At 46.5% G+C, this 13643-nt stretch overlaps 1 protein-coding gene across 2 annotated transcripts; it reads right to left on the bottom strand.

The window, feature by feature from the left end:
* Window positions 1–1274: 1274 nt before the first annotated feature.
* Window positions 1275–9477, bottom strand: TLR2 (toll like receptor 2). Of its 2 annotated transcripts, none has more exons than XM_083457292.1 (2): window positions 8802–9477; window positions 1275–5299 (listed from the first exon to the last, which is right to left on the bottom strand). In XM_083457292.1, the coding sequence occupies exons 1-2, from the start codon at window positions 8805–8807 to the stop codon at window positions 2960–2962; spliced, it is 2346 nt and encodes a 781-aa protein (XP_083313418.1). In that variant the 5' UTR covers window positions 8808–9477; the 3' UTR covers window positions 1275–2959. The 2 variants fall into 2 exon arrangements, with proteins under 2 accessions (XP_083313418.1, XP_083313419.1); XM_083457293.1 differs by lacking the exon at window positions 8802–9477 and adding an exon at window positions 7624–7763 and having other exon boundaries at window positions 1275–7383.
* Between the last annotated feature and the right edge of the window lie 4166 nt (window positions 9478–13643).

The following is a 13643-nucleotide window of genomic DNA, read 5'->3' as shown; positions in this document are numbered from 1 at the left end:
ACCTGAAACTGTTCTTAACCTGAAGCACCACTTTAGCTAATGGGGCCTCCTGCTACCACCGCATGATTTCTGTTCTCATCTTGAAGCAAAGTTCTTAACCCGAGGTACTATTTCTGGGTTTGCGGAGTCTGTAACTTGAAGCATCTGTAACCCGAGGTACCACTGTACCTATGAATGAGACCAAAAGCCAGGTGGAACCCTGGGGCTTATGTTGCCAGCATTATGTGCAATCCAAGGTTCACCATTTATAAGCCTCATGGAGTTCAATGGGAGAGATATGTTGCGTTTTTATTTATTTTAAAGGATATCTAGCCCCTGCTAGATTGGATGCTAATTGGACCTGAGAAGGGAGGGCCTTCATAAACTTAGGGTCTCTTAAATGCCTCCCCTTGAAATGAAGGAGGCAGTGATGGCCACCAACTTGGAAGACTTTAAAAAGATTCATTCATTCATGGAGATAATGACCGCAAGCCATGCTTTGCTGTTGGCTCTGCCCCCTCCAGTGGACCTGAGTGAAGCCTGCTCACTCACTGGTCCGCTCGGCTGGCCCCGCCTCCACCAATGCCGCTGATTGGATTATTTGAACCAGGATTTGGCGGGAACCCCCAACGACTGCGACATCAAGGAGGCGGGCCAGCACAACCAGCTGGTAAGTCCCACGTGGCTCAGGGGTGCTGCATGCAGTCCCGCAAAAGGCACCCACAATCGAAGGAGCATTCATTATGGCTGCAACACTCTTCCTCCAAGGTTTGATGCTGTGTGCTTCTGAATAACAGTTGCTAGAAACTGCAGGAGGGGAGAGGGCTCTTGGGTTTGAGTCCTCCTGACCAACGTCCTATAGGCATCTGGTTGGCTGTTGAAAGTACAAGAGGGACTAGATATATCTTTGGCCTGATCCAGCAAGCTGTTACGTTCTTATGAATGGGAATAATTATAAATTTTGGCTGGATCTCTCCCACTTTCTTTCCTACAAAGAGCACGATCAAAAGGATTCATAGTAAAAATCCCAATGGCCACATATGCTATATGCACAACTCCCACCGACATAAACAGGTCTCAAGTTCCCCCAAGACTACATGGAGACATACATACTTAAAAAAAAAAAAGTGTGCAAAGGATTGCAGCCTTCATCAATAAACATGTCATAAGCCTCACCCGTCGCTCTTCAGTGGAGCTAAATTAGCATCAATCCAAGGACTTTCATTTAACTAGGTTCTGAATCAGCTTCTGTGGGTATCTGTGCAGTTGAATGATTCATGACCATATAGCCACAATGCGTTTGATAAGAATGTTTTATTACAACGTTACAAAATGCAGGTCTTTGCCAGGAAAGACACCAGGTACAGTATAACCTATAATGGCATCAGTCGATGTGTGAAGCAGCATACAGCAAGCTTGAAAGAGCATTCTGACCACGCAGCAAGTGCTTCCTGCCCTTCCAGTGTATAAATAGCAGCCTGTACAAATGTGCTCTTGCACAGCTCAAAGCACTGAGAGCACTGAGCGGGGCAGTCCCTCTTCACTATGCATCTTCAGGCAAGGGTGGTGAGAGCTATAAACCACCACCATCTGCTGGGTCGCAGGTTCACCGTCCTTGCCTTAGGACAGGCATAGGCAAACTTGGCCCTCCAGATGTTTTGGGACTACAACGCCCATCATCCCTAGCTAACAGGACCAGTGGTCAGGGATGATGGGAGTTGTAGTCCCAAAACATCTGAAGGGCAGAGTTTGCCTATGCCTGCCTTAGGAGCTTGTGCAGCTTGCTCCTATTGGCTGGTGTCCTGCCTTACATGCAAATATGAGCAGCCGAGGCACAACAGGGAATGCTCCTAAGGAGCAACTGCTGCTGTCCAACCTGGAGAGGCGTTAAAGATAAAGGTAAAGGGACCCCTGGCCATTAGGTCCAGTCGTGGCCGACTCTGGCGTTGCTGTGCTCATCTCGCTTTATTGGCCAAGGGAGCCAGCTTACAGCTTCTGGGTCATGTGGCCAGCATGACTAAGCCGCTTCTGGAGAACCAGAGCAGCACACGGAAACACCGTTTACCTTCCTGCCAGAGTGGTACCTATTTATCTGCTTGCACTTTGACGTGCTTTCGAACTGCTAAGTTGGCAGGAGCAGGGACCGAGCAACGGGAGGTCACCCTGTGGCGGGGATTCGAACCGCCGACCTTCTGATCGGCAAGTCGTAGGCTCTGTGGTTTAACCCACAGCGCCACCCGCGTCCCATGGAGAGGCATTACACTTTGCTAATTTTTTGGGCAGCAGTGTGGAGGCAAAGTTGCATAAGGGGTTGCATAAGGGGTGTGCATGCCTTAGGATTCAGCTGTCGTCTTGGGGGTCAGGTGCTGGAATCCTGAGGATTAGGCTGGGTCTGGACTGCCAGTAAGGCGGCAGGCTAAAAAAATTAAAGGACTAGGACTCCTGCGCCTTTAGTAGTTATGAAGAAGAGAGAATTCCATCTTACAGGCAGACTATTAAAGGTGAAAGAGTGCTATCCTCTTTTTTTTATCTGCTCATCCCAACTACCAACTGCCTACCCTATTATATGCTTCACATAAGAGTGGAGCACACAGCTCAGACTGAAAGGATCACATACATCAGGGACGAGGAAGGAATTTGATCCAGTTCACATTTAAAGGCAAACTCATATAATTTGCACTTTCTGAAACTGTACAGAAATGCAGCCACTCTTCGAAACTCTCAATGCAGTTTTTCAACCAAGTATTGCAAAATAATGCATGCGCCGAGGTCATGGGCACATAAAAATGCCCATGCACAAAACGGTTTTGCAGAAATGTGCATATGAAGGAAAAAATAGCTGAATTCTCATAAGGACTTTTTTTTTTAAAAAAAGTGCAAACTGATGTAAAATGTGGAAAACTTAAGGCTGGTAAAATGAGAAGCTGAGAGAAACAGGAACCCACAGATTCTCCCATCCCTTCGTACCCTACAGTCTCTGCTAGGATTTTATTGCCGTTTTCAAATTAAACCAAAATATTTGCTGTTGAACTTCATCCCTTGGCCATTCAAGGTAGGTTTTTGTATTCATTAGTTTCCTGAGCTTACAAAACCTTTTGGGGATGGTCTTCTCTGGAATGGGCTCCAGAAGGATCAGAATTGCTGCATCGTTGTTCTCATCAAAAAGCCGGAAGTGAGAGAAATCGAGTTCATACTTGCACCACTCGCTTTGTACAAAGTGCTCCGACAGCACGAACAGAGTTTTAGAACTCTTCTCAATGGAGTCGATAATGTTGTCCACAATCCACTTGCCAGGCGTAAAATCCCTTTTATGGAGGCAGAGTTTAAATGGGGGATTAGCTTGCTCCAGCTCCTGCACCATGACGTTTTCCACCCATTCAGAGTCCTGCTCGCTGTAGGAAACAAAGGCATCATAGCAGGTTTCTTTCTTGTGGTTTCTCTGGGGCTTGCGTTTCGCTTGAAGCCACGCCCAGGTCATTTGCATATACCAGATGGCATGAAGCTTGTGGCAAAGAACAGCCGCCGCCACAACGACCAACAGCATCAGGATGCAGATTAAGGAAACCATCAAAGTCAGGTGGCAGTCAGAGGGCCGAAACTGAACAGCTCCCACTTGCTTCCCTCTTACATGCTCCGGAGAGTCACAGATGTAGTTTTCTGGCCACGCAACAAAGACATTAGATGGTCCTTGTTGTGACTGTGTGAAGGATACAAATTCACACGAGCAGCGGAAACTGTTGTAACGCGCATCCAGTTTCTCGATTTTTGCAAATTTGACAAGTTGCTGCTCACTGAAGTCGAATATTTGGTTTCGTCTAATATTTATGATTCTAGCACTAGGAATTGAGGCAGCATCCGGTAGGGTTGTCAATCTGTTGCCTTTGATGTAAAGCTCCTGCAGGTCAGGCAGGCTCAGTCTGAAGTCTTTGAGGTTATTATGGCTAACATCCAGTACTTCAAGACTTTGAGGAATGCAGTTTGTGAGCATGTTTAATTTACAGCCAGATATATTTAAAAATTTCAGACTTCTGGGCCAAACACACGAGGCTGGCATTGCTTCAAAGTTATTTTGACTTATATCCAAGTTAATAAGATGCCGTCTAAGAGCTACGCTTTCTGCTACTACTGAAATCTGCTTCAAAGAATTCCGACTGACATTTAAAGTTTGTAATCTAGGCCAGGCATCCGCACACAATGATTTTTTCAAATACGGATCTAGCAACAAATTCCCACTGAAATCAAGATACAGGAGGGAATAGAAGTGCCTTGCAAGATCACAGGGCACTAGATAAACAAATGCATTTTCAAGTGTAAGTCTGGTAAAGTTTGTTACAAGAGGCGTCACAGAAGAAAGATCTGAAAAGGAATAAAACTTGGTAATTGTCAAATTTCTGATTGTTATCTCTTTCAGGGAAGTTGGAGCATCTTGAAGACCATAAAACTGCCCAGTACCTTCAAACTTGCAATCTACTATCTCTATCTCTTGCATTTGTTTCATACGGGCAAATATGGGTGCAATCCGAATGACAGACATATCCGAAAGTTCAACATTTCTAAGGATAACTTTCTGCACAGCTGTAAGAAGCACTGGATCAGAATAGGGAATGGGCGGCATATGAAGGATTTGTATATTTCTCAGTTCAAGACACACCACAGAATCTGTAACATCATATATAATTGCAGCTAAAGTGGCATCGGGGGGAATATTCAACATAATGTGATTTATCAACTTAATTGATTTCAGAGTTCCTGCTACATATTGTTTGAGGTTGTGTCCTTCAATTTGCAGTTCTTCAAGAGTTGAAATTCCTTCCAAGTCATGTGTCTGTAAAGCAGAGAAGTTGTCATTTCCAAAGTACAGGTATCTCAGTTTTGGCAATTCAGAAAACAGTGGAGCTTCCCCAAGAATCTGGTAGCAGTTACCTATTAGGTTCAACTTCTGTAGGGAAGAAAGGGGCCTGAACCAAGAGGGCGACAAGTGAGACAGTTTGTTCTTTGATAAATCCAAGTATTCCAGCTTTACAAGGGAGCGGAAGGCCTTCTCATCAATTGTCCGAATTTGGTTAGATTGGAGCAAAAGAGTTTTCAGATTGATGGCAAACTTCAGGTCCTCTTCCCCAATGTGCTCTATACTGTTGGAGGTCAAATCCAGCTTCACAATATCATCTTCTAGCCCAGAAGGAACTGCACGTAAAGCCCTTGAAGAATAGTTGCAAAAGTGAGTGGCATCGCAAAACGGGCTGATCTGCTGGGCAGAGAGACTCACAGCTCCAACAGCAGAGATGAACCACAGGCACCAGACTTGCTCAAACATGACTGTCTAAATGGTGGTGGTGGTGGAGGGGTGAAAAAGGAAGAAAGAAACAGAAACAGAATTGTGTGAATTTGTTTTTAATTCACTATTAAAAGCATATAATCACATAAAGTTCACTGATAGATAGAGGCTTGACAATAGGACCAATCAGGCAGTTGCCCCTGGCTTCAGCCCCTAATATACAGACACCTTTAGGCGCCAAGCAAAAACGTTCCTTTTTCACCAGGCCTTTGGTTAATCTGATTTACATCCCATGCCCTTTTAAAATGTATTTTGGGGGGGCTGGGGCTGGGTTATTGGGTTGTTGCTTTAATTTTTATTAGTTATTTTGTGGTTTTATATCTTGATTTTATTCTGTGAACCACCCCTGGATATAGGGCGGTATACAAATTCAATAATAATAATAATAATAATAATAATAATATCAAGGATGGCCTTCAACGAAGCTTTACTCATGAGTAGACCCAAAGAAATTAGTGACCCTAACTTAATGCCCATCCATTTCAAACTGAGTCAAATTTAGTTGAACCACAGGCTATTTGTGGGGAATCGCTGCTGTGGGTATTTGCCAAAGCTGTTGCCATGGGCACTGCCACCTTGGAAGGTATCCTGCAGACAGGCAGTAAATCCAAAATGGCCATTCCAGATGTTTGGCAGCATCATTTGCACTACATGGGCAATAGCTGTCCTATGCTACTATCTGATTGTCATTTTGGTGCTCATAAACTAAACTGTAGCACAGGACAGCTATTGTCCATGTAAACAGTGCTTTAGTCTACACGGGCCAACTCTCATTCTCACAATTGTTGTAAAGCGAGACAAGCCATCATTTTACAGACGGGGGAACCAAAGGAATCAACTGAAGGCTGCTCAACAAGTTGAGGGCTAGAGATAAATTTGAGCTCTGGTCTCTTGAAGACCGAACCAAACAGCAGTAATTTCTGAGCCGTTTTGAAGCAGCCAAACTTTCTTCCTTCACTTTTGGTTCAGTTGGCTGCCCTCCCAGCAGCTTTTGCTTGGCTGGATCTTGTGCCAACAGAAGGGAAAGTCCCAAAACTTCCCCCCTCCCACCACTGCCTGCGCTTTCATATTCAAGCAAGAAAGGCTAGTGACCTCGATTCATTCCAGATGCTTTTGCTGGGAATGTCCCGGGCACATTTATAATATAAACAACTGCACAAAACCTGATAAAACCTTGTCTCTCTCTCCCCCCCCCCCCGGTCTGCTATTGTCAAGTAGCAATTTGGAAACAACAAGCATTAGTTGGCAATAGGAAACCTACAGGCCCGTTACACACTTGCACCCAAGTTAATTGATCGACAGCACAATCCTAAACGTATCTGCTCATAAGTAGGTCCTACTGAATTCAGTAGGGTTTGCCCTTGGGTAAATGGGGTTAGGACTGCAGCCTTAGTGTTTTAGCAGATTATGGGCAAACAACAAATGCAAATGAAGTAGCTTCTCCAAACACTGGGTTCTTAAAAACCGCTCACCTTCCCAGGGAGGTGGGGTTACAGGCTGGCCACGAACACTCCCTGTGTACAGCAGGGAGTGTAGCGATGCTGCCCATGTCATTGGGAGTCCTGGCCACATCACGGCCCACGGCCGACCAATATGGTCAACTGGGCGGTGTGGCTTACATGATTTAAACATCTGTGTGGCTGGGGGCTCAGTCTCTTTTTCTCCTGTGTCAGATCTCCCGCCCTCCTGCCCTATTTCCATGCGTTCGCCATCTTGGGCTTGATATGGACTACGTTTAATCGCCTGTTGAGGGGGCCAGGTAGGAATTTTCCCACTTGGCAAACTGGCACCAGCAATGTGGTTTTCACCTGCCTTGTAGCAATGGCCACAACTTTGTAAGGTTTGGCAGTTAGGCATTGGTAAACCTGGTTTATGGGAGGGGAGGTTGTGGCCTTCACCTGCCCCTCCTCTTTAAGGATATTCTGTTAAAAGGATCTGGGGGTGTGGATCCTGTCCGAAGCCCGGGTAAGGGCTAGGGCCATGCCACAACCCATTGGTGACCCTGGGGGGAGCTCACAGTTGATGTACATCAACAGGGTTCCTCCTACTGGTGGTTGACCCTTATGAGACTACAGTGGTACCTCGGGTTACATATGCTTCAGGTTACATTCGCTTCAGGTTACAGACTCCGCTAACCCAAAAATAGTACCTCAGGTTAAGAACTTTGCTTCAGGATGAGAACAGAAATTGTGCTCCGGTGGTGTGGCAGCAGCGGGAGGCCCCATTAGCTAAAGTGGTGCTTCAGGTTAAGAACAGTTTCAGGTTAAGAACGGACCTCTGGAACGAATTAAGTACTTAACCCGAGGTACCACTGTACCTGCATGACGGGCAGGAGTCAGATATAGTCGGTTGAGTTCCATTGCTTAAGTCAGGGGTAGGCAACCTAAGGCCCGTGGACCGGATGCGGCCCAATTGCCTTCTCAATCCAGCCCATGGATGGTCCAGGAATTTTCTGTGCTGACAAGGGTGAGGTGTGTGAAAGAAAGAAATCTTAAACACCTGTTTTCTAATCTCCAATACATAAACACCAGGAGGATAGGCTGTGCAGGCATCTTCTAATTAGCAAGGCAGAATAGCGTACTGAGCAAGAAACATATTTGAGTGGCCATATCAAGTCTTCTCTTGAACTTCAAAAGCCATGCAAGAAACCATGCTTTTGATCCATACTATTGCAAGTGTCCAGCTAAGGGTTCAAGACAGAATGACTCTGCCCAGAACTAAAGCTGTGGAGCAAAACTAAACTACACTAGTTTCTATTCCTTTTTGTAACAGAGGCTTGTTAAGTGGTAAACCAGAAGGAAATCTGCTACCTGAATAGTTCAAACCAAATGGTGCTTCCACAGTGGGGCTGTTGGGGGGCAGGAGGTGGGTGTCAGGGGCATCCCTTGAAGCTACAGGGCACCTCCATGCCTGGTGTGGGCATCTGCAGCCTGAATGAGCAATGGCAGAGGATTGCACATGAGAAGGTGCATTGGAGGAAAGCCAGTGGCAAGATCCGCATAAAAAAAAGAAAAAAACGATGCTTACTTCATGCATGTCAAGCTATGTCTAAAACTTAGGAAGTTCTTATGACCATTTTTTCACACACAAATACCTGTGGGTCGTTTCACTTTCAGACCTATTTGTAAATTAAAGTGGGGTTAATGAGCATCGCCCTGCAATGTATGTCAAAGATAATGCAGCTGGCTTTGCATCCCCATTGCAGAGAGAAGGAAAGTAGAAAAACAAAAATTAAGCAGCGCAGCACGTTTCCTCAGAAACAAACTCCGTGAACTTTTTTTCTAGCGTAAAACGTGGAAAGAACTGCCCTGTCCGCAGCAGCGCAACCATCGGCTTAAGCTGCAATCCTACACTTATTACCTACCAGTAAATGCCATGGAACTCAGCGGGACGGACTTGCGGGCAAGCGGCTGTGAACTTGCTTCGAAAGCGTAGAGCCGCAGCAAGAAGAAAACACATAAAAACACTACAAAAATACAATACCCACCGGCATCGCATGCAGAGTCTCTTCCAAGGGGCTGGGGCTCCTCAGGTGCGCCAAGTCCGCTTCGTCCTGCAAGAATTGAGGAGCCTCCTCTCGCGCTCCCGGCTCCCTCCGCCGCCTCTCCGCGACTGGATTTCCCGGAGGGGAAGTGCCTGGCGGGCCTCCGAGGGTTTGCCTTGGCGACGCGGGCGAGGACGGAGCCAGAAGGGGAGGAGCGCGGCGGGCGAGCAGCCGGCAATTCGCCGGCGGGGGGGGGGGGGCGACCCGGTGCAGACGTTGCCGCCAGTCTTCACGTGCCGGAGTCGCCGGGGGAGGGGGGGCGAATAGACGCCCCCGGGCGCTGAAGCGCGAGGCCTCCCGGCGGGCGGAGGAACCCTCCGGCCTTTCCCCGCTGCCGAGTTAGCCGAAGGCCACCGCGCGGGCCGCTCGCCTCCGGGGTCGCTTGTGTCGGGCTTCTTACCCCGGGGCAGTAAGCCCGTTACTCCCGCAGCACAGGGAGTGGCAGCACCGGGAGCAAATAGTGCAGAAGGGAAGCTTGAGGTTTCTGGGCGTGAGGGGCGACGAAGGCTGCTGTCACGTGAACGCACCATATTAAATGAACTTTTATTGACGGCAACCCTAGGTCACAACAGCAGCACCGTACACTTAAAGCCTCTGGCTTACCCAAAGAATCCTGGGAAATGTAGAATCATAGAATCGTAGCGCTGGAAAGAGCTCAAGGACTATTCTAGTCCAACCCCTTGCAATGCAGGAATCTCAAGCGCAGTTTGTTAAGAGTGCTCTGGAGAGGCTGAACTACAATTCCCAGCATTCTTTGGGGAGAGCTGGGGGCTTTACATGCACGGTGTGGTTATGGGTTTCTAGGTCTTCATGGAGGAAGTGCTGCCTCAGACACTTTGCTGCCTAAAGTGGAGCCCTTATCATACATCCCTCCCCCACCCAGCACATTAAAAAGAGTTAGGATCCCTCCAGACTGGAGCGGAGTTCTTGGTGGGGTGGGGGTGGGGATATATTTTGTGATATGCTATTGACACAACAATAATGCATTAGTGGCCATTGACATATCAATCAGGTTGATCAGTTCTGCAAATTTCCCCAATGTTGCCGCATTATCGCCATCTACAAGGGAACACTTGTGCTATAGCACAACCAAAGCAGAACATAAACAGCGACACAACATTTGCGGCATGAAAAGTTAACAGGAATTCAGCAGGAAAATACAGGGCAAGCGATGATAGGAAAAAAAGCATCCTGCTTTGAGGATGGAGTCCTGTTCCCTTTCCTGGTGTGGTATGTAGAACAGGGAGAGGTGTCATCTTGTAGAATCATAGAATCATAGAGTTGGAAGAGACCACAAGGGCCATCGAGTCCAACCCTCTGCCAAGCAGGAAACACCATCAGTGCACTCCTGACATATGGTTGTCAAGCCTCTGCTTAAAGACCTCCAAAGAAGGAGACTCTACCACACTCCTTGGCAGCAAATTCCACTGTCGAACAGCTCTTACTGTCAGGAAGTTCTTCCTAATGTTTAGGTGGAATCTTCTTTCTTGTAGTTTGGATCCATTGCTCCGTGTCCGCTTCTCTGGAGCAGCAGAAAACAACCTTTCTCCCTCCTCTATGTGACATCCTTTTATATATTTGAACATGGCTATCATATCACCCCTTAACCTCCTCTTCTCCAGGCTAAACATGCCCAGCTCCCTTAGCTGTTCCTCATAAGGCATCGTTTCCAGGCCTTTGACCATTTTGGTTGCCCTCCTCTGGACACGTTCCAGTTTGTCAGTGTCCTTCTTGAACTGTGGTGCCCAGAACTGGACACAGTACTCCAGGTGAGGTCTGACCAGAGCAGAATACAGTGGCACTATAACTTCCCTTGATCTAGATGCTATACTCCTTTGCCTCAGGCAGCAAAATGTCTTGGGCCAGTCCTGGACAGCAACCCTGGAAGGTGGAGAGCTGCTCAAGACATGATGAATCTTTGCCTACTTCTCCAGTGAATTTTTACACCTTTTTTAAAAAATGGTGAACATTTTAAGTTGAGCTCATCAGTGACTTTTAACCATGATTACTAGGTTCCTCCTCCACTGCTTTTGAATACCAGTTACTGGGAATCACAGGTGGGGAGAGTGCTCTTGCACTCAGGGCCTGTGTGTGGGCTTCCCATTGCGACATCTGGCAGCCCCTAGGAGACAACAGTCACTGGCTGCTCACTTCAACTGCACTTGACATGTTCAGCAAAGGAGAACATCCAGTCCTCCACAGTCTTTAGTTGGAAGCAAATATTGGAAGCAAATACCGGGCATTTCCCAGCCAATTCAAGGAAAGCTTTTACCATTGGAACAGGCACATCGTCCGTTGCCTGGAGTTGGTTGACCAGGGAGTTCTTTTCAAGAGCTTAAAGTCCCCTTCTCTTAAATCAGTACAACAGGAGCAAATTGTGTTTAATAGTTCTCACCTACAGGTGTCCCTCAGCTAGCTGTTGTTTTTATGTTATTTTCAGCAGAGCCAGTGCACAGAGAAGCAAGCCACTTCGTATGTTATCCTGCAATACTGAAGTCATCTAAAGAATTTTGTAGTGTCAGCAAACCTATACAACAGGTTCAGTAGAACAACACAGGAATCCTAGTAAATGAGGCCACAAGAGATCAGCAGCATGCTCTTTAGATCAGAGGGGTCAGCATTGTGGAACCCACAGGCAACAGTATTCCCCCACTACTTCTTCCCTGAAGGGACACGGGTGACGCTGTGGGTTAAACCACAGAGCCTAGGACTTGCAGATCAGAAGGTCGGTGGTTCGAATCCCCGCAACGGGGTGAGCTCCCGTTGCTCGGTCCCGGCTCCTGCCCACCTAGCAGTTCGAAAGCACGTCAAAGTGCAAGTAGATAAATAGGTACCGCTCCAGCGGGAAGGTAAACGGCCTTTCTGTGTGCTGCTCTGGTTCTCCAGAAGCGGCTTAGTCATGCTGGCCACATGACCCGGAAGCTGTACGCCGGCTCCCTCAGCCAATAAAGCGAGATGAGCGTCACAACCCCAGAGTCAGCCACGACTGGACCTAATGGTCAGGAGTCCTTTTTACTTCTTCCCTAGAAATCCATCGTGTATGAGAGATTTCACTTCATGCTCAGTACCTGTTTGCACTGGCTCAGCCTCTTTTAGACTGAACACCTCTCAAACATGTTCACATGTTTAAGGAGAAGAGGCATTCACCTTTTCTGAACGCCAGGACACGTGTACACCATCTGTTCTGAACAGGAGTGAAGGTGCAAAGCACTTCTCTGAACAAACATGGCAGTGGCTGTTGCAAGTGTGTGTTTCCCACACTAATGGAGTACATGACCACATCATTTTGTGGTCCCATCTCTCTTTCTGTTCTTTCAGGTATGGGAGCCATTTTGTGACTGCTGCCTGTGGCATATTCTCAAAACTGAAAGGTGCCTACAAAAAATCTGGCAACCTCTGATTCAGAAATTATGCAATAGCTTTTAAAAAAAACCCTTTGTTTTACTTCCTCATGAACGCTGTTCTTCAGGCTTTTCCATCATGTTCATGTCTGTGGTTTCCTGTTAATGTCATCAGTGGCTAAGTTAAATATAGAAGCAACTGCTCTCATTGGAAGACAATAAGCGGAAGAAATAACACCAGACCAGCACCAGACTGCCTATCATAATAAAACATCAAACATTAAAAAACCTCCTGATACAGGGCTGCCTTCAGATGTCTTCTAAAAGTTGTATAGTTATTTATCTATGACAGCTGATGGGAGGGTGCCACCACTGAGAAGTCCTTCTGCCTAGTTCCCTGTAACTTTACTCTCACAGTTTAGGAAACCTTAGTGTCCAGCCTGAATGATGGGGGTGGAGATGCTCCCTTCAGGTTATTGTTATTATAGTATTTATTTATATCCCACTTTTCCCCTGAAAGGGATGCAAGGCAGCTTACGTATAAAATAAGAACAGCTAAAAAGTTGTTTTAATCAGACACTGATAGAATTAAAACTATATATATCTACTGTATATATCTTTATTGATATTGATAGGCATGCAGTGGAGCCTGCATGGATCAGAATTTTCTTTCACCTAGATGGGCTACCTCCCCAGGTTGATGAGTCCCATCTGCACCCCCCAATTCCCTCTACAGCATTTGCAGAAACTGCCTTCTTGACTGTTGGGCCCACCATCCGTCTTGTCCGCTCAACCGCTAGAGCACGCAGAGGAAGCCTGCAGGCCATGGCTAGTCCACAGACAGGATTACATCTAAAGCTTTTTTTGTGTTTTGTTAGCACATCTCAAACCCAAACCCAACTTGTTAAAGGCCATTCTTCAGTTCTGAAGCAATTACTCTCAACACACCCAGAGCCCATCAGCCCACCCTTTTCCCTCTTCATTCCATGGAAGGAATTGTGTTTCTCTTCTAGCTAGTATATGGTTATTCATCTGGCAGTAAGCTGCTCAGCTGCTAAATGCCATTGCTAAGTTTATGTTTTTCTCTGCCAAATTCTTCCTTGGAATTTCCAAGTGGAATTTCCAAGTGGAATGCCAGTGTGAAACAACTGTGCTTGTGAAGGGTCAGGCATTTAGATTGGCCTAAAAGTCTTATGACCTCCTTCATTCACCCACACCGTTTCAGCTCTCAAGGAAAGTCCCAGGATTTTATAAGTGCTAGTGAAATAGTTTTAATTGTATTTATATGTATCCAGGGCTGGATTTAGGTTTGATGAGGCCCTAAGTTACTGAAAGTAATGGGGACCGTTATCTATCCAGCTGTCCTTTGTCAACAAAAAATTGTAACTGTTTTTCGTGTTGAATATATGCTATATGGTAATTTATGGACCTAATAGGTATCTAA

Source organism: Podarcis tiliguerta, assembly GCF_965153285.1.
Source record: "Podarcis tiliguerta genome assembly, chromosome: 9".
NCBI classification, from domain to species: Eukaryota; Metazoa; Chordata; class Lepidosauria; order Squamata; family Lacertidae; genus Podarcis; species Podarcis tiliguerta.
This window is presented reverse-complemented; position numbering and strand designations above follow the sequence as displayed.